Source organism: Scomber scombrus, chromosome 16, assembly GCF_963691925.1.
Source record: "Scomber scombrus chromosome 16, fScoSco1.1, whole genome shotgun sequence".
Classification (NCBI taxonomy): domain Eukaryota; kingdom Metazoa; phylum Chordata; class Actinopteri; order Scombriformes; family Scombridae; genus Scomber; species Scomber scombrus.
In genome coordinates, this window is record NC_084985.1 from 14,836,159 (window position 1) to 14,862,579 (window position 26,421).

A 26,421-nucleotide genomic window follows, 5' to 3' on the forward strand; every position below is an offset into this window, starting at 1 on the left:
GAGCCGTCTCCAACAAACATTTGTGTCGAATTGTGGCACCAAAAAAAAAATATTTCCCCACTTCCAGTTCCCTTTTCTCACACAGGAAATGTTAGTTATATAGAACATAGTTGTAATTAATGATATATGCCGACATTAACATGCAGTATAATAACATGCATACAGATTCTTTACACACAACACACATGCACACATGCACAATTCCAATTATGTATGCAAATATGCCAATCATCTGCAGTTAACCCCCACAGGAAGGGTTAATGATTAATGATGGGAGTGCAATCACACATTTACAAGTGATTATGATATCACAAAAAGACAGACAGCAAAGAGGCGTCCTCCCTTTACTTGTGCTTCGTGGTATTTACAATCAGTTTTGTTTTGTTTACCTTTTTTCATGCAGACGGTAATTGTTGTAGCATTGACCCAAATGCTAAGTGACAATTGGCACGTTAGCCAGCTGAAAGTGTCCATCAATTGGTTGCCTCGCCTGCGGCCACATGAAGTATTTGCGCTGAAGATGTGAGAGGCATACAGACACAAGCACAGGTGGCAACTCAGGAGTCCAGAAATATTTATGTAGCTTTGTGCAGTTTTCTGCTTTTTTCAATATTTCTGTGCTTGAAGGCACATTTAGAAAATCCTTTCAAAGGTTGAAATCACTCTACATTTTCAAGAATGTTGATGCCCAACAAAATAAAAAACAATCAATAATGAAACTGTAATGTGAAGCATTTGTATTTTTTAGAAGACCTATTGATTTTTATGATGCCTACTTTTTCTCTCAGCATCCTATGCTTCTTATTTCTTATCTCAATGGGTAGAGCTCCTAAAAAACACAACAACAACAACAACAACAACAAAGAGGCTAGCATGGATATGATGAGCCAGTTAGGGATTGTGCCCCTCATACATGAATTGAATTAAAACTATATTTCATCCACACTTTATTGATTCAAGTGAATGCATGCTTTTTGTGATTAAAAGTCTATCTTTATTTCTCTGTTCATTATGTAAATGTAAATGAATGTAATCTTTTGTAGGATTAGTCTAATGCCGAAGATTAGGTACATATTAAGGCAAGTATTAGACAAGTATTGATTGCAAGTTGAAGTTCATACAAAATAACAGAATGTCCTTTTACATAGCTGCCTTTAGGATTGGATGTATAGATCTGTATTAGGGATGCTCCAATCGATCGGCTGCAGATCGTTATCGGCAGATATTGATCCTAAACAGGTTGATCGGTGTGCTCTCAAAGTGCAGATCAGAAAAGCCGATCGCAAATATATATTTATTTTTTACCGGAGACATTCTGCGCGTGACGTATATTATATGAGTTTTGACGGTATGTTTTGTTTCCCGCATTCCAGCGCGTGATGTAATTAACCTGCCACTGTTTATCCGCTCTCATGAATGAGGCTGGCACAGGCAGCATGAGTTCTCCGGTCTGGAATTTTTTCACAGTTTCCGAAAAAGATGTAAAACTCGCTGTTTGCAAGATATGCGACGCCGAAATACCAAGAGGTGGTCAACAACCACGACAATTTAATACAACTAACCTCATCCGACATTTGAGAACGCGCCACACAACAGAATACGGCGAGTATGAGGAACAAGCCCGGACAAAAAAAAAGACGGCCGCCGTCACTCAGCCCACTGTCAGTGAAACGTTTAGACGTCTGGAGCCTTACAGCAGGGACAGTAAAAGGTGGAGGGATATTACAACAAAGCTGACAGGGCAGGGTTTACACAAATAAAAAGTTGATTGTGGTACATAAAGATCTTGATTGTGTTTATTATTTATTTTAGTACAAATGGTTTTACCACTTTAAGTGGTGCACAAGGCTACATTGTAAATACAGGACATTGAGGATTATTATTATTATTCTCCCATCTATTCTGTGATCGGTGATCGGATTCGGTATCGGCAGATATATGATTCCTGTGATCGGTGATCGGATCGGCCCCCAAAAATGCTGATCGGAGCATCCCTAATCTGTATATTGTATGGGAACATGGAGCAGAGGAGTCTTTGTTTGGACTTGTTGACATGGTTGAGAGGGAAGAAGGAAAGGGTTCTCTCTATCTCTCTCTCTCTCTCTCTCTCTCTCTCTCTCTCTCTCTCTCTCTCTCTCTCATCCTCCCTATACCCCCTATTTCTCCTCTCTGCTGGGGTTTTCATTTGTTTTGACCTGACTGTCTCTTCACGCTTAGTGTCACATTCTCATACCACACAGCAGTAAATTAATCAGAGATGATGCTCGCCTGATGAAGACCTTCCCCCCAAAATACAACAACCACTGAGGGGGGAATCTCCTTCTTTTTTTCCACTATCAACTGTACAAGACATCAGTGGTCACAACATTTAAAAACTGTAGTGCCGAGCAGCTACAGAGTGCGAGTATGTGTAAATGTTAGTGTGAAGAAGGGCATCTCAGTCAACTTTGTATGGGCACGTAAAGGTTAGCAATTGAACAAATAGCTAAATTGGAAAGGAAGAGAGAAGGGGAGTAAGGGGGAGAGAGTAAAGGGGGAGGGGTGTAAGTAAAAGGCCTTTAGGTAAATGTGGAAGTGGCGGACAGATCCTTTGTCCTGCCTGGAGGCTGTGTGAGGCGATTGGACCAGCTGATAGGCCTTTTATAATGCCCTCCATCAGCTCAATCTCCGGGGCTTTTATGAGCACCTTCAGCAAACACACACACACACTCTCTCACATGCACACTCATACACACAGCCACCCCCCCCCTCGAGGTGTAATTGGGAAAGAGGCCCCTTCCTCCAGTGTGTGTGTGTGTGTGTGTGTGTATGTGTATCGCTCTCCTGGGAGCTGAGAGGCGGGAGGTGTGTATGGAAACGTAGGGTGTGTGTCTGTCTACGTCTGCAGTGTTTACAGCCAAGGTGTTTATAATCAAGCTCAGCGGTGATAAAAAGGTGCTTGTGTGTGTTTATGTCTGTGTGGTTTATGGCACTTATTGGCAGATTGTGTGTGTGTGTGTGTGTGTGTGTGTGTGTGTGTGTGTGTGTGTGTGTGTGTGTGTGTGTGTGTGTGTGTGTGTGTGTGTGTGTGTGTGTGTGTGTGTGTGTGTGTGTGTGTGTGTGTGTGTGTGTGTGTGTGTGTGTGTGTGTGTGTGTGTGTGTGTGTGTCCAGAGGGCAGGTAGAGTGAAAGGAGCACTCACTGGTGAATGTTGCTGCTCTTGCGACCCCCATTATCACTACTGCACTTAACACTAAACACTGTAACACACAGACGCTGATGATGTGAAAGGTAGCTGGAGGAGCAGGTTCCCCCAATTCTTGAAGGGAGAAAGAGGAAAATGTGGAAATGTGACATTTTTAGAGGCCACCAGGCCTCTGGGCGATTTCCTTTGAGGTGAAAAGTTGTGTGAATACCCAGGAGGAGTAGTGAAATAAAAAAATATAAAAGGCATATTCTCCAAATGGTTGGATTGTGGAGCTCTCTGTATCGTACCTTTCTTCATGCCCCTGTGACTTTAGTTCAATAAGCTCCCAGAGTCAGAACTACCATGTTGAAATTAAGCCCTGTTTTGAATCAGCACGGTTACGTCTGCCACAACACAAATAAATCATATGATGTCAAGCTAGAGGAAAAGGGCATGACAGAGAGAAAGAAACCCTCTGATGTTTGCTTCCACAGCTACACACTCTCAGGCTCTTCATTTACTCCATTTCTGACACACAGCTCGGATACTTCATTCATCTAAGCCACTTCCTTTTGTTTACTCCAGTGCTGCATCATATAGATAGACAGTGTTGATCCAACATGAGAGAGAAATGGTAGGGGATGGAGGAAGACAGGCACATGAGAGGAGGGGGTATAGGGACATAGGGAGCAAGAGAGGAGAAGAAAGGAATAGGAGGAAAGAGTGAGCTCGGGGGGTTGCAGAGAGGGAGAATATTTACCAGCAAGCTGCTCCAAAGGTCGTCATGACTCTCATAGCTGCTGCCTTTGTTCGCATCAGTGATCGACCCCCTCACTGTATGCTGACACTCTCTGTCTCTCTTTCTCACACACATTCAGACACATTCACATTTGCCGGCATGTATTCAGGCAGCCATGCACGCAGGGCAGGTACTTGCAAGCTGAAACATAAACATCTCAGAGAAAGTGACACATTTACTCACACACACTCATACATGCTGTCACATTCACACACACACACACACACAAGGCCAAATGAGTAGCTTAGAGCAGTGAGATCCTGTGTATTCCCTCTGCTCATTACGGCATACAGCAACATCAATTCAGGGAAAGCCCATCACTCTCTGTGTGTGTGTGTGTGTGTGTGTGTGTGTGTGTGTGTGTGTGTGTGTGTGTGTGTGTGTGTGTGTGTGTGTGTGTGTGTGTGTGTGTGTGTGTGTGTGTGTGTGTGTGTGTGTGTGTGTGTGTGTGTGTGTGTGGCCCGCCTGGCAGAAAAGAGATTATATGATATACAATAGATCGGGAGCTCACATTCTCTTCAATTTTTATGACTTTCTGTAAAAATCAGTTAACAAACATTTCGAATTGTCTGCTTTTGAAAGCTGCTGATGAACATCTGCTTGATGTAGCTCAGCCTAAAAAGAGGAGACAAGACTTTATGTTTTGTTCACATTTCACAGTATTTTCAAACTTGTTTGTGAAGGTGCGTGTTTGAGTCAACTTTAGACTCGGTTCTGTGGAAAGCATGCTGAGGTGTAACAATAACACTGGTGGAGGGGATTAGTTCACTTCACCTGAAGATGAATATGAAAAAAATATGAAAACATAACAGTGCAAAAACACCTGGGCATGTGTTTGAACTGGAAAAAGAGATCATGAAGTTAGGTATAGGTGTTAACATATCATGCAGTAATCACACGCGCCAAATTTTCACTGTCAAATGTGACTATTCAATGTTTTCGTTTGTTAAAATAAACGTAATATTTTGAGGGTTTTGACTGCCTGTTGAATAAAACAACTCTTTTGAATAACTTCACTCAGCATTTTCCACTTTTTCTGACATTTTATAGACTAAAAGATTAATCAGTTAATCAAGAAAATAATGTGTGCTTGGAAGCGCTACAACCGGCAGTCTCAGATTGAAGTGAATGAATGACTAATTGATTTTGTTTAGCTCGAAAAAGGTAAAACCGAAACAAGGTTTTACATACTGCAGGATGGAAAACTTCTCCCTTGTTTTCTTCACTGCTCATCATCTTTCATCCATCCTAGTATCTGACTGCAAGTTGTTTTTGTTTAGCTTGTAAGTGTGTTGTCACCTGCTGTCTTCCCCGCCTGCCACTCTAATATTGGGCAAACGTGAAGCCTTTTAGTGGTGTGTGTTTGAGTGTGTGTTTGTCTGTCTGCCCCAGAGGCTTGGTACATAAGTGGGACCACCAACCTATAACACCAATCTAGGGCACAACCGCCAAATGTATGAGTGTGAGTATGTGTGTATGTTTTCACCGCAAGCCCAAAGGGTTGGATGGATATAGGAACCCCAACCTATAGAGCAAATCTAGGGCACGCTACTGGAGCATGCGTGTGTCAATCAAAAGGCATATTAAAAGGTAAAGCGCAGCGTAGAGATTGGATGATCATTTCCTCCCCATCTCTGTTGCTCAAGGGGTAAGTCTGTCTTTGAGAAGAAGTCAGGACTTATAAACATCAACCTGACACTCGCACACACGCGCTCACTAAAGACCTGGGGCCAGATCCATAAACGACACGTACACAAAAACTGCATACGCCATTTCCTGCACATGACCTGGTATTTCTTAGCACAGAAGCGATCTGAGGGTGATGTGATGAGGTGGAGATGAGGTTAAGGTGTGTTTACACAGAGATCTGCAAAATGCCAAAGATGCATTGACAAATGTAATGTTAATTAATCATTCTTGTAATTCACAAAAGAGTCAACATTGTATTTTGCTGTTAGTATTCTTTTTGTTTTATCTTTAGCTGTGTCACACCTCGTCAGTTTAGATATGAGCGCTACAAACTAATCATTGAGTCGATTTCTGAGATATGATTTAAACATTCATGTGATGAATTAATGACATGGACGCTATAAAGCCGTGTGTAGTGACAGCTGTTCTGGCGCTGTTGGAGAACCTTGGCGCTGCTGCACAATCTGTGAAACTGTACGTCATCTGTCTCCTTCGTTTCATTGACAGACTGATGGCGCGGGCAGCATGCTGATGTGAAAACAGCTGGTTAAAGCAACTGCAAGGAGTTTTTAACTGGTTTAAGTATCAATTTAATAGTAATACCTCTATATGAACTACATAAGCAATCAAGACCATCAGCGAGAAGATTGGCTGTTTCTGTATAGATCATTTTAAATACCGTCCAGCAGGCCGGGTTTCCCCGCAAAATCAGATGAAATGATTGACAGACACTATGTTTACAATCCATGTAGCATTTTAGCATGAAAGAGTGGATAATAAGTAACATTAGACTTGTCGTCAGCTTGCCAAAAAAGAGTAAAAGAAAGAGAGCAGTGTTAGTCGGGCGAGCTAGAGAGTAAATGAAGAGAAGGAGCAGTGAATCAGCAGGGAATCATCTAAATACAAGGTTATATTCTCAGTGTTTCACATCACTCACGTTCTAAATCACAATAAACACACCCACACCTCTGCACAACTCTGCGGGATGGTGCTGCATTACCGGATTTGGTGTGAATACAACCTTACATGTAAACTAGGTGTATGAACAGTACTAAAATATAGTTTATGTATTTAATACGTGATCTACCTATTCTGTCATACACTTTATCATCCTTGCCTCTAGGTCGTCTCGTGTCGATACACACAGCCGGGCTCACCGTTGTCATGACCTGTTTACCTTCACATTCAAAGGTTATCCATTCACAGAAAATAGGATGATACAGTCTCATAAACAAAGCAGATCTGCACGCTTCTTTTAATGTTCTTCATTGTATTAGAAAAGTGAAAGGAGGAGTGGAAACCTTGACAAATTTTATGGAGCTTAGCTGATTGTTTGTATGCAGTAAACAGAGATGCACTGCTGCTTAGAATTTGTAGCACTGATCAAAAAAAATTCAACTATAATTCAAGATACACATGTAGATTATGAACCAACGATTAGCTGCACCTTTCAAAAGCTGCTGATCCATAATGTACATAAATATACCTTGGGTGTTTGTAGTAAATCGATTTTAAGCCCCACTGACTTTAAGTATTCCTGGATCCATATTTTTCATCTGCAATCTATCTACCTTTATATTGTGATTCAGATTTTCCATACTGTAAGTTTGCTGTTCTTATTTTGGTCTACTCTGGACTCACGAAATCTGTTTCATGTTTGTCTGTTCTCTGTTGCTCCTACTTTTGTCCTTGTTAAATGTTTTTAGGAAGAATTTTACTTTATTCAAATTGCAGGACCAAGAATAGAGAGAGCCATATGCTGCACTGATTGTAAAGCCCTCTAAGGCCAATTTGTGATTCTGTGCTATACAAATAAAATTGACTTGACTATTACTATTACTCACTGATTGCTTGTTTCTCTTCTGTGCATGTGTCTCTGTTTACATATATGATCAGATTTCCAATTTTGTATGTGCGTGAGTGTGTGTGCTCGGCTCTGTTTCCCAGCGGTGTGATGTGCAGATGGATAACTAGGCTAAAGAGCTGCATAAGAGTGGGAGGCTGTGTTTTTTTGCCAGTGTTTCTAATGGAGATCTGATTCAAGAGACGCTGAGCCAGCGACTAAGAGAGACTGAAAAACACATACTGTACACCATTAATGAAACTCTTCACAGACAAAACTTTTTTTAGGCGAGGCGCTGAGTGTGTCACAAGGTTAAGGTCGACATCCTTATTTATCCATTAATAGCATGAAACATATCTCATCCACTCGTAGCAGACGAGGTGCAGAAAGGGACAAAGGCGAAGCAAAATACGGACGGATATGCAGATGAAAACAAATAGTTCAGTGTAGCTGCTGTACAGCTGCAACTGTCTGTCTGCAGACACACAAGGAAGCAACACACACACACACACACACACACACACACACACACACAAAGAGGGTCTTTGGCCCAATGCCCAGCTAATGTACGCCACGCCCTGTTTTGGCCTTACCAGAGGGCGTTCTCGAAGAAGTGTGTGTCTGTCTGCTTGGAGTGTGTTTGTTGTTTAAAAAAAAGGGAACAACAAACTGTGTGTGTCTGTTTCCATCTGCACGGACTGCAGTTTACTCTTGTAAAAATGCGTCTTTGAGAGAGAGAGAAAGACACTAAAACATGCTAATGCATAATCAGCTAATTAGCGGCTAGCAAATGCTGATGATTAGACACGGTGTGGTTCTCGGAGGTAATATTGTCAAGTATTAATGAGTTTATCACCTACTCTAATCTATACGTGACCAGCCTCATATATTCAGTGAGTAATTCTCTTTACAGTGTGATATAGTTAGTCAGATAGGTTGTTGTACAGGTGAGTTGTGTCAGACACAGACTGATGACAATCAAAATGACTTTTTAAACTTTAGTAATAAGATGGAGACAAAGCCCACAAAACTTATTAGTGTATGTTATATTCCTCTCAAGGAAAACATAAGATACTCTGCTCAACCTCTAGAGAGTTGATTAGGAAACTTTACCAGTGCCACTTATTTCTGCAGAATAGTCTGTGGTCTTTGGGTGTGATTGATATTAATCGTACAAAGCAATTTCTTGAACACAGTCTTGTTTCTGCCTTTGATCTACAATGCTTTGAAAGTCAGCAACGACTCATAATGATGTCTTCATTGCCCTCACTAATGAAAATGAAATGTATCAGCCTTGCAACACAGGAATCTCCAGAGGCTTTGCTGTCTTGTTTCCCAAAGCAAGGAAGACACAGAAGTCAGTGGGGCTTTACATGACTCTGAATTTTCCAAATTGGCTCTGAGTTGCAAGCTGTTGGTGTGGAGGTTGTGGGGGAGGAGCCTGGTACTGGTACTAAAGTAGTTGTAGCCCTTGCTAACATTCAGCACCGGAGCTGAAAGCGTGGCCTATAGACGACCATGGGTAGAAAAAAAATTGTGTGTATAAATAACTGGTATGTCTGTAAATGCACGCTGGTGGGGGCTGGAGTCCCTGATGTGCCTGGCAGTGGGTCACTTTATGTGTCGGGGGGCTTCAGAAAGTGATGCACCTAGAGCAGCATGGCTGTCAAGTAGAGCGTCTGATTGGACACCTGTCAGTGCCACCTCTCCAATTATTTCTTGAATTCTTAGGTCTACTTGTGAGACCGCCACCTCCTCCTGTCCTCCTCCAGCTGTCATCATGAAGCGCTTGGCTTGGGCAAAGTGGGTTTTTGTTTTTTTTTGCTCCCATTGTCATGTCAAACCATTTGCCTCTATTTTCAGTTGATGTGCGTCCCTCTGCTGACACAGCTGGGTTTTTGACTCTCCTGTAACACAAGTACTGACGCTCTGGAAAATCACATGTTAATGTTGTTAAAGGTTATTTAACTGTATGTTGATTTCTCTCCTGCTGAGGTTCATGTTACAGCCTGTTTTTGATGGTGTTTGATGGCTTTCTCATTCTTGGGCTTGTGCCAGAGTATTTACACACAGCATAACACCTACCTTCTCTTATTGTTTGTCTTTACAGAAAATTAAGAGAAACTTTAAGAGAATGTTGATGCGTGAAATCCACTGTATTTATTATGTGTTTATTACAAGGTTAAAGGAAGATTTCACCCTAAAAAAAACAACTTCTGCTGCTCTAGTCTGATAATTCAGTCCAGGATTTTCATTGTGATCATGTTTCCCTCCAAATCTATAAACAAGACAGTTATTAAATTATTGTAAAATCAATACTTCAAGCAGTAGATAACTTTGTTTTCTGTTTATGTTCTGCTTCTCTTTTCAGTCACTGCTTGTCTGTTTCTTGTCGTAATTTAACACCAGCTTTTAAAAAAATGTTTACAATGTCATGTACCAACTCTGAATGAGGGCGTCTTGATATTCCTAAGAAAATGGGGCAGGTTTCTTTTCTTTTTTTTCCCCCCAGCAGTGTAGGATCACTGATCCGGGCTATAGTTCACTGTAGAGCTCAAGTTACAGTGAATCAGACGGAGGTTTGGTGCTGCTGCTTGAGGAGCTGAGGCAGAGTCTGTGTGACGGGAATGATGCCCATGGCTCCCATTTCAAGGAGCTGGCTGCCAGGCCAGTGCATATGTTGTTATGGCTAGGAAGATGACTTGGCCCTTTGATTGTGTGTGTGTGTGTGTGTGTGTGTGTGTGTGTGTGTGTGTGTGTGTGTGTGTGTGTGTGTGTGTGTGTGTGTGTGACTTCCAGAACAGATGTGCACAGAAAAAAGACATGATGTGTATATAGATGTTACTGTAACAGAGTTTGATTTTAATAGCAGTTCCATCTTAACTTCTACATTTTATTTTAACTCTGATACCACCTGAACAGTTGACAATCTGGTTGCATCTACATTTGTAATTAATTCAGTCAGAAAGTTTGGAAAAAACAATAGTCCAAAACCCAGATGTATTCCATTTGAGAAACAGGAACAAGAGAAATGTAACCTTTTTTGTTTATAAATGACCAAACAAATAGTAGATCGATAATCAACAGCGGATTCATTTTCTGCCGGTCAGCTTATTGAATAATCAGGTAGTCATTTCAGCTATAAAAAACCTTGAAAATTAGATGATTACTGGGCTTCAATAATAAAACAGTTATAGAAAAAGCATGCACGAAACCAAAGGTAATGTGTTTGAGATTTTTCCTTTATTGAAGGCAAGAAATGTGATGGTAGGGTTAAGGTAGGTAAAAAAAAAAAAGTAGATGAATATATGAAAACAATATAGAAATTCAGTTTTGAAAACTTCCAGCACAGATGACGGTACTATGGCATAGGTATTCATGTTCACCCTCTAGTGTCAGTATGTACACACCAGCAGCAGCTAATATGTACTAGATGATCTCAGCGTATAAAACAAAAATGTGGCCATTAAATGCAACAGAGGACACCAAAGCAAGATTTTTTATTTATGGCATCCTCTCCATGTGCAGTAAAACTCCTACTGTGGCCACAAGTGCTGGCTAATATATCCATATTATATTGACATTGTGATATGAGACTAGACATCATTTTAGATTTTGGATATTGTAAAATTGGGATATGACATTATTGTTGTCTTTTCCGTTTTTTAAAGTCTGCATTACAGTAAAGTGATGTAATTTTCTGAATTTACCGGACTGTTCTAGCTGTCATACTAAGTCATTATATCCACATAACTAATGATTATTTATTTAAAAATCTCATTGTACATATTTTGTGAACACACCAATAGTTATCCTGATAAAATTTTTGCAATATCACTATCAAGGTATTCGGTGTGACTTATTGTGATATTTGATTTTTGTCTATATCACCCTTGTGGCCACATAAATGGATCCTTCTTATAATATCTGTGCTCATGTTTACAATGAAGCAAAAACATCCGCTTGCAGCTGCTGGCAGCACCTGTTCTCACACACACCCACATACTGTAGATGTAGACTGAGACTTACACACCTCATGTGTACAGTAACAACAACAACACTCTTTACAGGAAATTAAAACAGGCACAATGTTATAATATACCTCTTTATATATTTCTCAGGTTTAATATAAGTACTGTTTTTTAGGATAAGTGTTTTTTTCCCCACAAAGGGCTGTAATCTGAAACATGTCCAGAGCCTGAACGATGCAGACGAGCATGTCAAGGAAAATTCCTGCGTGTCTCCTCATACACATCTGCCATTCAAAAGCTGTGCCCTTCATGCATGTTAGCCCCCGTGTCATATGCAGATTCCTTTTGTGTGTGTGTGTGTGTGTGTGTGTATACTGTACATGTGTGTGTATGAGGAAACGAGGAAGAGATCGGATAAGCACATGATAGAGGAGGAGCTTTCAAATTTATAGGAGTTTATTGAGGAGAAAATAGGCGTCATAGTCCAGTGGCTGTAATAAATGAGTAGACCTCTTTCCACCACTCGGCATCAAAGTGACAGGTCAACCCAAACACACACTGGCATACACAGCTACACACACATGCACACAAAGTCCCTCTCACTGTCTCTCTTGCTCACTTACTTTCCTCACTGTGTGATCTGTGGCAACAAAACTCGGAAGAAGCTCAAAGTGTGGGAGGGAAAGTCAGTGAAGGCGAGAGACAGAGGCAGAGCAAGAGTTGAAAGTCAGTCCAGCAGGGGTGAAGGGAGGAGGAGGAGAGAGAGGACACAGCGAGAGAGAGAGAGAGGAGTGTAGGAGTGAGGGGTGTGCTCGGCAGCGCTAGCCTGTGTTTCAAATTCCTGTAACCCACCACACCTTTCAGCTGCCTTCATTAGAGCTGATTGATAGTTTGTGTGTGTGTGTGTGTGTGTGTGTGTGTGTGTGTGTGTGTGTGTGTGTGTGTGTGTGTGTGTGTGTGTGTGTGTGTGTGTGTGTGTGTGTGTGTGTGTGTGTGTGTGTGTGTGTGTGTGTGTGTGTGTGTGTGTGTGTGTGTGGGGAGATTGGCCTTGGCCCGTTTAGTCCGAGGGAGCTTGTTAAAAAGATTACAGATTTGGAACGGTGGATTGGCTACATGTGAAAAGACAGAAGTCCAAGAAGAAGCTTTATCTGTTATAGCACTGCCTATCATTTAAGATAAAGCTGGTAACCCAAACAGTTCAGAGAAGCCTTAGCCAGCATTTTATCCAAAGTGCTGGACTCTACTGACCAAGCTAGAACAGCACATCCTGAATACTGACAACCAGTTTTGTTTTACACATGAACATGGCACTGGTGTGTGTATTTCTGCCTTCAATGAGATCTTAGATAGAATAGAATAGAATAGAATAGAAAGCTTTATAAAGCAATACAAAAGTACAATAAGTAAAATTCCAAATTTTTTATGTGTTTTATTGATGCCTCTAAACCATTTTACTGTATAAATAATCAAAAATGATTGAACAAATTGGATCATTGAGCAGGTCCTAGATGTCTAGTGAGAATCCTGGTTTTCTGGTATGCACATCAGATGATGTGAGTAAAAGGAAATTGACAGGGCCGTATTTTATCTCCATTTCTTTAACATCTGTATGGATGATCTGCAGTTAAATGGATGTGGAACAGGGTTGTATGGTTGTTGTATGTAGTGCCGGTCTTCCAGTACTGTTATTGAGGGTATGTTCACAATACAACATCAAACATCATGCAAATAAGAGTCAATTATGGTTGTTAGAAGGGAGGATAGAGAATGAGTATATCCTGATTTCTTCCTGTCTGGTACTGCCCTTAAAGTGTGTAATGAGGCTAAATACCTAGACCATTACATGATCTATCAGATGATAAGGACCTTAACAGACAGGGTTGAATGTTGTAGGCACAAGCAAACACACTGGCTCGTACATTTAGGGGGGAAATGATTTCAGTGAAACTTTTGTTTTTTTTTGTTTTTTTTTTCTATTCAGGAACATCTGTTTTTTTTAATACCTAATAATGTAGCACACATCAAAAAACAGAGACAGAGGCGAAGGTTCATTGTTCTGTCAGTAGTCTTACAGAGCTGCTTACTGTAAACATCCAGCTGAAGTAGCTCCTCCATAAATAATTCAGTTGTTCTGAAAAGAAAGAGGTTTACATTTTCTTACCTTAAAAGATAATGGCACCCTCTCACACTTCTTCTGTCATAAGCATCAGACTCAACTTGTAGATGTGATGAAAAACAAAAGACAGACCCACATTTCATTGGATCCCATCTACCTGTCAAAGGAGCCGCGGTAACTTGAACTCCCGTTATTGTCTCTCTCGCTGCCCAGTGTTTTGCTTGAAACTGGACACTGCCTGTCCCCCCCAATGGTGGTGGGGGGGGGGTGTTTTGTTGAATTCACTTATGGCACCTAATTAAAAAGAAAGGAGTGGGCACATCTGTCTGGGGAAGTACAACAAGTTTCAACACACACGCACATATGCACAAATGCACACATGCACACATGCAGAGCCTCTTGGCAAATTGGCAAACAGCCATGTGTCCCACCAAACTCATCAGAACCCCTGAAGAGGGAGCTGTTGTTTTACTTGTACCTCTTCTACTGTCAGAGGGTGAATCCTAACTCATCTCTGCTTCTAATTTTAACTCCTTCAGTTTGCCATTTTTATCTTCTCTAACATGTGTTTGTGATTTTCTCAACAGCCAAGGATCTAGTTGTTTTTGTAGTGAAAGAGATTTGGTAGCTTTTAACTTGTTCAGTTACAAAGAGATGATATCTGCTATCAAGTTTAAAATCTAACTGTGTAAATTTCAGCTAAGACAAGATTATTAGATGCAAAGACACTCAGTTTGTTAATACACAAATCTTCTTTGAGCCTGTTTTCATCTTGCAATTACATCATGTTTAGGAAGTGATCTGAGAACGTGAGGCTGTATTAAATCAACCATGTAATAATCACACCTTAAATATCCAGGAACTAGCATGTATTGGCTACTTGAATTAATTGTCTTCATAGCTGAAATGATTAGTTGATAAATTGATCAGCCAGTTGACAAATTAATCTACATGTTTGATCAGTTGTTTAAGGTCTTCCTCAAACTGGTTTCAGCTTCAAAATGTGAATATTCGCTGGTTTTCTTCAACTTAGTTGATTGTAAACACAATTTCTTTGAGTTTCTAATTATTGGTGGGTCAAATCAAGTAATTTGAAGACATCAACAGGCTTTTTCTTTTCTTTTTTTACTCTTTTCTGACATTCCAAATTTTTATGAAATGTAATTAAAATAATTGACCATTGTTCCTGAATATTAAAACTGCACAGTACAATTTTATGAAAAAATGCAATATTATCTACTCTGGTAACTCTAAATAAAGTGTGAAATTATCTAATATCTAATAACAGTGTTACTGTATTTAGAGGCCAGTAAATGTGTTTGCATTTTTGATGGGACTCTGTTAATAGTAGGTGTGAATCAAATACAGATGATTCTTATATAGATGCTTCCTAAACAGAATACAGTATATGAAAATACAATAGAGTCATTGAGCTTTTAATAGGTCATATAGCAGCCTTTAAAGTCTTTAACAACATAACAGCATCCACATTAATATGTTTGTTTGGCCCCTGAAGATAAACACATTTTTCATTTATGAATCGCCAGCAGCGAGATAAAATTACATGGATGTGTTTCATGTAATCTGCATTAGAGAGAAAGCTCTTTACTTTCTCTCAGGTTTTGTGTTGATGAAGCTGTACGTCCATGATAATGTTCCTTTTAGGAAGCCTCGGGGGTCGGATACAGGAAGATGTTTTATTGCAAGTTAGTGAAGTAAGAATATTAGAACACAAACACATACACACACACACACACACACACACACACACACACACACACACACACCCCAACATATGAAACTAATTTATCTGAATTCACTTACCAATCCATTAACCATCCCACCATGTCTCCTGTGTCACATGTATCATGCGTTTTAAACATGTCTCTCTAACACACACGCGCACACACACACACACACACTCAGACATACTCTAGGCCTGTGTTAATTATAGCCATAATAAGCACTTGGACGGAAACTAACTTTGATAAGACCACTAATGACAAATGCGATTTGGGAAATTCCCTTTCTCACTCCCTCTCATACATCACATCTTAATTATTAGTCCTCTAATGTGTTTTTCCGAGATTTACTCTTTCATATTTCAAGAAAGACAAAGCACCGTGTAATTATTGTCTGTCACTGTTTCCATGGAGATAATATCTACAGTCACATGATGGCCTCCCAAGGTGACCAGGAAGTGTTTTTTACGGCGTCTTAGGACGGGGGGTTATGGGTAAAAGTGGCAGTTGTGTGTGCAGCTTCGTTCCGTGATTTATGGGAAGGCTGTAATGACATCATATTCAACTGTGGAGAGGGTAATAAACTAGACATCAGCTAATGGAGGCTGAGGCTGTTTCTTTGTTAGCCAGCGCTCTCTTCTCTTCTCTTCTCTTCTCTTCTCTTCTCTTCTCTTCTCTTCTCTTCTCTTCTCTTCTCTTCTCTTCTCTTCTCTTCTCTTCTCTTCTCTTCTCTTCTCTTCTCTTCTCTTCTCTTCTCTTCTCTTCTCTTCTCTTCTCTTCTCTTCTCTTCTGCATGCAAACGCACCCTCACTGTTTTGTCTTTGTGTTGTAAGTTAAAAACTCTTTCAGTAGCTCGCACATTGATTTTGAAGCTATGATTTATTTACAATTAAATGAATCAATAATGAGATTCTGTACACAAGACAGTGTACAGTAGACTGACTGAACTTTTACTACAGTGCAAAGTTACTGAGCACTGCACTAATTGTGCTATGGCTATGATCATATGCATAAATGTTTTTATATGTGCCTCTATTGCTGATAAATAAATATCTCTGATTAACATTATCCAGCTTGTACTGGCAGAAACAGAAACACAAACAGAAACTCAGAAAACCCAGAAACTCTCTTCTATGAATCCTTGTGTCATAGAAGAGAGTTTGTCAAGTGACATCATTTTTTAACTTTGGGATGTGCATGAAATCAACTGCTCTGAAAATCCTTTTTTTTGTTGTTGTTGTTGTATGGGCATTTAAATAAAAATGTAAAAAGCATCCAGTCAACTTCAGTTGCTTACTTGAACCAGCATTCGACCCGTTGAGTCTCCACTGTCTTTTAGCAGCCGTGACAGCTTTGAGTCTTCTAGTCCTCTTAGATACATCTGTTAGTCTGGCACATCTGGATTTTGGGCCTTTACTTTCTTTTTCTTTTTTTACATAGATTTGCTCAGGCTCGGTCGACTTGGATGGGGAGCATCTGTGCCGTAAAGCCATTCTAAAAATAAATATCAAGAGTCACGTTTGGGCCTTGACTGCACCACTCAACAAGTTCCTCACTGTTGTTTTTAAGCCTGCACAGTGTTATTTTTTAATTTATACTACAGGGTTTGCGTCCTGTTGAAGCACAAATTGTTGAATTGTTGGCCCCGTGAAAGTGTTGGACGCTCTGAGGAGGTTCCTCACAAGAATCTGTGGTTGGCTCTTGGTTGTTTTTTTGTTGTTTTTTTTAAGTCTTTCTCTTTCCCACCATGTTTTACAGCAGGGTGTTGTGCCACCACACGATGACTGATGAGATCATTAAATTAGATCCTCTTTTTCTCTTAACTTTTCACATGTTTTTTCCTCTTTTGCAAGCACCAGAAGTTCTGTCACAGGCTGCGTTACTTCTCCTGCTGTAGTTCTGTCACAGGATTGAGACTCATCCCGTCGTCCTGAGTTGTGTCAGTGAATCTGGAGGACACAGTTAGGGAGATTATAGACAGATGCTGTTATGTTAAGTGCAATACATTTTTCCTCCTTTATTTGTGCAATCTGTTTATTCCGTGCTCATTTGTCTATTTTAACCAATAGACAAATTAGATGTTTATCAATTGTATCCTTTTTACTTCTGTTCATGACATCGAGACAGCAACAGCTCAGATGAAATTAAGGGGAATTTTCAGCATATGTTCAGTTAGTTTCAACACCAGCAGATGAGTCTTGCCTTCAGTTTGAACCATGTAGAACAAATCCATGTGTTTGTATCATCTCATTGACTTTGGATGCGTTTGCGCTGCCTGTAGCTTTTACGTCAAAATCATCTAAATGTACTTTAAGAGGAGGAATTCTGCATGAACACACTTTCCTGAGGGCAAATGGTGACCTCAATTTCAAAGACCTAATTAACATTTGGACAGAAATGTTTTTTTTACATGCTACGTAATGCTTCAGCTATGATCAGAAAAGAGAAATCACACTTTTGACTGGTACAGTATACATCCAGTGAAACCAGTAGACACCTGTTAGTACAGACAAAAGTGTTTTTCTCACAGATTTTGCATAATTCATACACTCCTTTATCGTCTCATTACTAAGTGGGCACTTACTTGTTAGAAATTGAGACGGGCTGTTTACTTCAGCAGTTGCCTGTATTGTATGTATATTAATTAAATTGAATTAAGATGCACTATAGCCTACTGTTTGATCTTAGAGGCTGTGAAAACTTGGTGATGGCTTATGTTGTGTTTTTTCAAAGCAGCAGGAGATTTCCTCATTGTAATAAAAATTGACTTGGATCATTTGGCTTCCACACGCCATCAAAGTCTCACTCACAATAAGCGCGCACACACACTTCATGTCACATTAATAGTGTTCATGTACCATAGGTATACTGTCAGTAATAAAGCTATTGACATCACTTTGATCACGGGGATTGCTCCTCTGAAGAATACATGGGAGAGGATTAAGTCACCTGTCTTCTATTGTGTGTGTTCAGTGCGCGCTAATGAGAAAAGAAAAATGCATGTATTGTATGTTGTCATATGGGTTGGTTGGTGTGTGTACTGTACAGCACTGAACTGGTGTTTATAATATAGGCTTTAGGACTCAAATACAAGACCCACATCAGTCTAGTTTAGTGTAACACTAATTAAGTGATTTGTTTTTGTACGGCAGCATTTTAGCTGTCGGCTGTTGATTTTTCTAATGGTGTCTTTAACTGTCTCTCTGGGCGATTGCATCAGTCGCCCACAAAGGACAAAAAAATAAAAACTTGGGCTTGGTTGTAATTAGCTGCCTATTTCGCAGTCAACGCAGCAGTAGGCAGGGCTGAGGGAAATTAGTTCAAGACCTTCAAGGAAGAAGCGTCACTGTGTTGAGTGCTAAACCCCCTTGTGTCCAAACATTTTTATGGTGTGTATGTTGTCGCCTGTTACAATCTGCATATGAAAAGTAGTTTACAGTACTTTGAGCTTTTCATCTGTATGTTGATCAAATATTTTCTTTCTCAGTGTGTGATAATGCAGCGGCAGTAGTAGGTGCTCAATAAAGGTCTCTTCTTTTTCTTCTTCTTTTTTTCTTTGACAGACGGTCAGAAGAGGAAGTAGACATGGACAAGGTGACGGCTGCCATGGTACTTACAAGTCTCTCTACCAGCCCACTGGTCAGAAGTCCACCTGTCAAAGTCAGCGGTGAGTATCTCAACTACTAAACAACTGATTAAGACCCTCTGATTCAATAGGCTTTGGCTGCTACTTTTTTTTAAATCACAGGTTTAATCAATATGAAGCTTTAATGTATCTGATCTATTTAAGTAATAAAACAGACATTTTTTGAAGAAGTTAACACTTCAAAAAAGCAGCTCAGGCTGAGCATGTAATGTGTATGTTCTGCTACACTTTGACTTTTCACTCCCTCACAGCTGTTATCTTGTGAATGCACATGGAAGCTGAGGTTGATAAATTACTGCCACCTGCTGTGCTTTAGGATCCTCTCATCAAGAGTTCTGCAAACCCACAGAAAAGCACAATGAATCTGGATCTCTGCCATTGGACACAGTGGCGGAAATCCAAAGTGCCCCATAACTGCCATCACATGCAGCTGCTTAAATAGTCTGTGCAACCAAGCGACCACCCATTCAACCGTGCAGACATGCAGCCAACCCTCCAACCACCACACACGTGTTATCACGGTCACACACACACATGAAGTCAAATGTTATATGTAAATCAAATCCATCATGCACACGTGCACAAATTGGATTTTAAATACCAACTGTACAGTTTTACAGTAATGTACTCATACAGATGTCACAGCCATGTATTCATGTTGGAGATCAAACTGTGTGCATTTACATATGTGCACACAGAAGCTTCTCATGCATACTTATAGATTCAAGCAATGCTTAGTGATACTTTTTTCCTCACAATTTACCGTATCATTAAAAATGCTCAATTTAATATCATTAGCACTTCATTCAATCATAATCATTGCTTTTTTTCACCACAAAAGAAATCCCAAATCAGAGCAGCTTTCTCATTGTCGGTGAGCCAATTAGTTTTTTTCTATCAAACACTGTGCTTAAGTAAGGAGAGAAGCAGCTTCACTAAACCAAACAAACTCGGTCTTTCAGTCGGGCTCACACACTCCGTCACACACACACAATTTAAACAAACCGAAACACACACACATACAAACAAGCACACACAACAAAGTTTCCCCTAGCCTCCATTCTGACAAAGTGAGAAGCCTTTTGTAGCTGATATTTAAAAGAAACATTTCTTTGATCTAAAAATAAAGGCACTGTCTCAGCAGAATCACATATCAGGAAAGTAACCTTTATTTTTTTGTGTCACACTCAACAACAGTGCTGAGAGCCTCTTTTATGTGAAGTGCAAATAAAGCTGTCTGAACTTAATTGAATGTCTTGATCTCCCATCATTGAGAGAGAAACATCTACATGTTTTCTTGTGGTTGTATCATCTACAAATATGACTAAAGAAGCTGATTTATTGTCAGATTTACTCAAGGTCTCCCTTTCTTACTCACTTTCCTGTCTTTCCTTCCTCCTTTCTGTTCTTAACTCCCCTCCTCCCCTTCTCCTCACCTCTCTGTCTTCTCAGAGGGTCTGGGTGGTTCATGGAAGGACAACGGTTCAGCCGGCCCCTTCACCCCGTCTAGCAACAGCTCCTCAGGAGGTTACTGGAGCTGGTCCGCCCCCAGTGACCAGTCCAACCCTTCCACACCTTCTCCTCCGCTCTCAGCAGACAGCTTCAAGCCCTTCCGTGTGGCCAGCCTGGGTGGCGTGGGGCCTGGCCCCGCAGGGCCCGAAGACCCCAGCCTGGATGAGCAGGATGGCAGCAGCCTGCTCTTCGATGAGCCCATCCCTCGCAAGCGCAAGGTGAATACTGCAGATCCCGTTCAATTCTTAAACGGAGAAGCCAGTTTTGCTGCTGTTTGCTGAAAACAATCCTCTGTAAAATAAACTTCAATTAATGAAAAATAAATAAGCACAGAAATTACTTATTTATACAATTTCTACTTCCACACTAAGTGCTAAATCTAAAATGCAGTTTTCTTGTGACAAAAATGTATGTCCACACTGAAATACTGAACTAGGGCTGCAACTGAAGATTATTTTCATAATTGATTAACCTGCCAAGTATTTTACTGAGTAGTCATTTGTTCTGTGAAATGTCAGAAAATGGTAAAAAAAAAAAAAAAATGTAATCACTGATTCCCAAAGCCCTAAGATGCAAATCTTAAATGTTATCATTGAGGTCTAAAGAAACCTAAAAATATTCACATTTAAGAAGCTGGAACAAAATAATTTTTGTATTTTGTTCTTAGAAGAAGGACTCATAACAATTCATTAATCATCAGAATAGTTGGCAATTAATGTTCTGTTGATCAATTTATTGTTGCAGCTCTACAGCATAAGCTATAGCGCCACTAGTGAATGAGTGTGTTCTTCTTTGTCCGTTTTGATGTATTTTTCTTTTTGTTACTTTTGTCAAACAACAACATTGCTCATGACAACCATCATCTGGTGAGGAGTGGGACAGACAGCCACCTGGTCTGCTTAGTCTTAGATTTTTCTAAATGGACTGATTGAGAATAAAATAGTGATTTAAATCAGAGCTCATAAATACAACCAATCAGACAAACAGTAATTCCTGAGCGGCTCTGCTGAGACATGACACACATCACTATTTTATGACAAAAAACACAGATCACGACAGCATCTGCCACATGGCCATGCTTTGTTTTCCAACAGCTTTGTTTTCTTGTCCACACCAAAACTTGAGACCAGTGTTTTCAGATTTGTACAGCTTTCAGAAAGCTTGTTGTATGATTGTGAAGATTTAGTGGGCATAATATGGATGAATTTGGAGCAGCTGTCAATTTGACAAGCGTTTTGCTTTAACAGTCATTTTCAAATATATTTCACTGAGGCTGAAAGTTCATATTCAACTGGACACATACAATTTCGATCTGAACAGGTTCTAAAGAAATAAAAAATCTGGCTTAGATTGCTTTTAAATCTGTCAGAGCAGGGGGGGTTTTTACTACTGTGTAGAGTTGTATTCACACATTAAAGAGAACCACAGCAATTCCTCTGATAACAGGGATATCTCTCAGTAAGAAAAGAGTTTTGGAGATGTTGTTAGATGTACACAAGCTAGTTGATTCCCTTCCTCTGCATGCTGTAGTATTAACCAGTAAAGATAACGTATGTAGTTTAGACTCTCACTGACTGATACTGGACATACAGCATCATGCTCCTGTGGAGGTTTTGTCTGTATTACTGAGGCGTGAACAGACACACACACTCTCTCTCTCTTTCTTTGTAACTCATCACACCACTGACAGCTCATCACTTCCACAGTTCAGTGTCACTCTCATTATATATTTTCAGATGTATATTGTTTTGCTCTCCCTTCCTCTATCCGTGTCCCCCTCTTGTTATCAGTGCTCTTACTTTGTCAGCATCATCCATCTATACCTCTGTTCACTCTTTGTCCACACTTCTTCTCCTCCTCCCCTCTTCTTCTCCTCCTCCCCTCACTCTGTATATATGTGTGTCCTCCCCAGACATTCATTGTTCAGCCTTTCAAATGCAGCCGCTCAGCAATGGCAGGAATGATTTCAATACCTGTTACAGTAAACATAAAGATCCTGCCGGCCTCATCTTTCCTCTCAAAATCGATAAAAGCTCTTGGGTGAGCTGCACATTCTGTATTAATTGGGGACTTATCACAAAGGAGGGCAAGGAGAGGGAGACATTTAGATGTTGGTGGGGGGGAAGGGAAAAAGATGGTTATGAATGAAGAAATTAAAGGTGGACCAGCAGGAATTATAGGAAAAAGTGAGAGAATGGAGAGAAAAATAGCCTCACATCAACACACACACACACACACACACACACACACACACACACACACACACACACACACACACACACACACACACACACTACATGTGCAGTGCCAAGGTTTCATGTGAAATTATCTGCACACTTGTCCTGCACTCTCGCTTCTCTTTTGGCAAGACAATACCATTTGGAGCTCCCCATTTAATTAACTGTGAAATGCTTCTTTAAAGGGAATAACACACACACACACACACACAAACACACACACACAGGCAGACATGCACACAAAAGGGTTTTGTTACCCAAACACAAAACAATGCACGGTGGGCCCATGATTGTTGAGTGTGCAATCATTTCTGAAAGGAGGAGGAGGGGAAAAAAATACATTTTGTCAAAATTAAATCAACCCCCTCAACAATGGTTTGATAGACGGGCCTATAAGACCATTTATAATGGCTCGGAGCGGCGAAGCAAGAGAGAAAGCTCACTGGGATTTCCACTTCATGAAAAACAATGTACAGTCTCTCTAGGAGGCCGGTGGTATAATTACAGTATTCAGATAAAAGATACAGGAGCATGGCTTGCTCACAACCAGTAAAAAAGTTTGTGTTTTTTTTCTTTTCCCATCTGTGTTTTCAGAGCACTTCAATAGAAAAAAATGTTTTTACAATGAAGCTATGCTGCAGTTTTGCATGTTCAGACTACAGCAAAGATGACAGAGCCTCTAGTGTGAAGTTGTTCATCTTGTCCTTCACTGTATTGATGAAGCTCAGCAGCATTGTCACTGTCAGTAAGACCGAACCAACATCACCATTTATCAACAGAAGATTGACCAGTAACACTTTACACATTAAGTCCCTTTATTTAGCATTTATCAGCACTATATTAGTTGATAAATAGTTTGGTTGTTGTATATTTTTATTAATGTATTTGTCTAAAACTGTAACGTCTCCTGTGGATATCCATGGGGTTGATTCATAAACGGACAATTAATGATGATATAATAAAACCCTGTAATAATATAGATTGCCGTTGTAATGTTATAAGAAATGTCCTGATAGAAGCTATACTGTAATTGTTACACTGCACATTAAAAAACAACAACATTTGCTTATAATTGCATCCAAACATCCTCAAAGGTTGTTTGGTTAGGATTTACTGTGGTTATTCAGGCGTGCTTAGTTTGAAGTCTGAACAGGTACACTAACAAAACACTGGTATCATACTTTAATTGATGGCAAATGTTCATTTTCAAAGATCAATTAACCCTGGGTTCAAGTGTTCCTGTTCTCTTGACAACATTTGGGAGCTCATGTAATTTGACTGTACCTGCTGTCTCTTTTGTTTTCTGTGCAGAACTCCATGAAGGTGATGTTCAAGTGCCTGTGGAAGAACTGCGGCAAGGTGCTGAGTACTGCTGCCGGCATCCAGAGACACATCCGCACCATCCACCTGGGGTAAGAAAACACACACACACACACTGAGACTCGAAAATGACTTTGTCACTTTCCCTCCCTCCAGCATCATTGTCAAAACAGCAGATTAATGGCTGATGGGCCGCAGTAACACGTCCGGCTCTGGATGGGGGGGGGGGGGAATGAGCAAGGCGGAGAACAATGATATTGGATGGGTCACATATTTATACTGACATTCAATTAAACTGAGGCCACTCTTTCCTACACTGATTAACTGCAGATGACATGTATTGTTGGTTGGAGGAATGACGTTAATGTTGAAGGGGAGCAGGAGGCAGGAGTGTGATTGTATTGACACGTTTGGCTTTACGTGGAATGATCTGCATTTCTCTCTGTTTCCTTTCTCCATCATCCCTCAGGCGTAACTGTGACTCGGACTGCAGTGACGGCGAGGAGGACTTCTACTACACTGAGATCAAGCTCAACACAGATTCAGTGGCCGACGGGCTGAGCAGCCTGTCCCCCGTGTCGCCCTCCGTCCTCTCTCCCCCTCCTCCTCCCCCTTCTCCTCTCCCTTCTCTCAGCCAGCTGCCGGACTCCCACAGACCCCCGCAGCCCTCTGACACCAAGGAGCCTCACGTTGGCGGCACCACCCCACTTAGCCGCTCTGCGCCCAGCGCGCTCTACCTCATCCACACGGACCACGCCTACCAGGTGAGCATATGCAGGAAGCAGAGGAAGTGTACACACACACACACACACACACACACACACACACGGCCAAGATTGAGATCGATAAACAATGCACAGGCTCAAACTCAACATAAACATAAAAGATCGATGCACTCTCCTGATCAATGTACCCGCTTCTGGTCACACACCACAACACACTCATCAGACCACTCACACACACACACACACACAGACATAATTTACACACTCTTTCTCTGCTTTACTGTCTCACACACTATCAGGATCCTCATTATGCTGATTATGTGTCTCAGTGTTTACAGCGAAATGTTGTCCTTCTCTTCAGTTAGAAGCTGTGCTAACAGTTGTCGTATCGACATGTAGCAGCAGATGTGGATATTTAATTGTAGGTGGAATAATGACAAAATCCATCTGAAGTTTCATGTCAGTCTGTAAGTCTGAGCTTTGTGGTACCGTTATGTGTTTACCCAAACATAAACATTAGTGCTTAACTGAGTTTTTTGTTTGATATAAAATACCTAAAGTCTGCTCTTAAAAATGACAATGAGCCTTTTACTATCAAAAATATACCTGTGGGGGGATCAATATGGGGCTTACTAATGTCTACAAATTTGTGTGATGAATTTTAAAGAGCAAAGTTTCTCTAAATTTAGAGTTCAGCTAATGTTCAGATAAAGAACTGTCAATGAATTGTCTTTCTTTTAAAAACTCAGCTCAGCAACAATAATAATAATGATAATATATTTAATGTGAAACACAGTTCTTGTTTTAAAAATAGCTACAGTTTAATTTAAAAGCTAGTAGTTTAGTTTAAAAATGCAAACCTAGCAAACCAAGCAGCAATTAGAAAACAAGAAAACAGCAACTTAGAGCTGAGACCTGAGTGAATTAAAAAGGGATTATATCATAGCAGAAATAAAAGTTGTTCCACACACCCATTGCTCCATTTGAGTAGGAGCCGAACATAATACTATGTTAACCTTTGACCTCTGCCTTCAGGCCACGGCTCCTGTGTCCATCCCATCCAGCAGCAGCAACTCGACTGGCTCGGCCTCCACCAGCTTCACTCCCACCAACAGCTCCAGCTTTAGTATCTCCTGGCAGTCGCCGCCCGTCACTTTCACTGGGAACATGGTGAGGAAGACTTATTAACACACATGAAAAACCAAGAATTAGCTGTCAGTTCTCCTCATACGTTGTTTTATTTGAGTTCTCATAATGATGTGTGTGTGTGTGTGTCTGCCCTCTGCAGGTGTCTCCCAGTAAAAGCCTGGGCTTTGGTGAACAGCGCTCGCAGACCATAGCCGTCCTCTCGTCCCCACCCAGAGCCACCACCGCCCTCAGGTATCTGACATTTCCCTGAAGCTATAATGAAAGCGCACATTACAAATTACCAAGATAAGCTCATATTTAAAGCCAGTGCATTTAATATGATTTTCTACTTAGATTTGACCTCACTGAGTGAAAATCATCTCATGCGGTAGAGATGAAAAATGGAATATTGACTCTCACAAATGAGCTAAATGGCTCTTAATTAAACTCAAGTCATGATTAGGTCTTATTAGCGTAATCCACTTCAATAAGGAACCAACCTTCTTCACATATTATGATTTATTGTTG

The 26,421-nt window shown here is 40.5% G+C and overlaps 1 protein-coding gene across 1 annotated transcript in view; it reads left to right on the top strand.

Moving 5' to 3' along the window:
• znf704 (zinc finger protein 704) overlaps positions 1-26,421 on the top strand; it is a 59,257-nt gene that overhangs the window by 28,603 nt on the left and 4,233 nt on the right. Inside the window, exons 3-8 of the mRNA XM_062436438.1 lie at positions 18,889-18,992; positions 20,424-20,701; positions 24,032-24,132; positions 24,510-24,804; positions 25,801-25,935; positions 26,054-26,145. Coding sequence (XP_062292422.1) covers positions 18,889-18,992; positions 20,424-20,701; positions 24,032-24,132; positions 24,510-24,804; positions 25,801-25,935; positions 26,054-26,145 — 1,005 coding nt within the window. The remainder of the gene's footprint in view (positions 1-18,888; positions 18,993-20,423; positions 20,702-24,031; positions 24,133-24,509; positions 24,805-25,800; positions 25,936-26,053; positions 26,146-26,421) is intronic.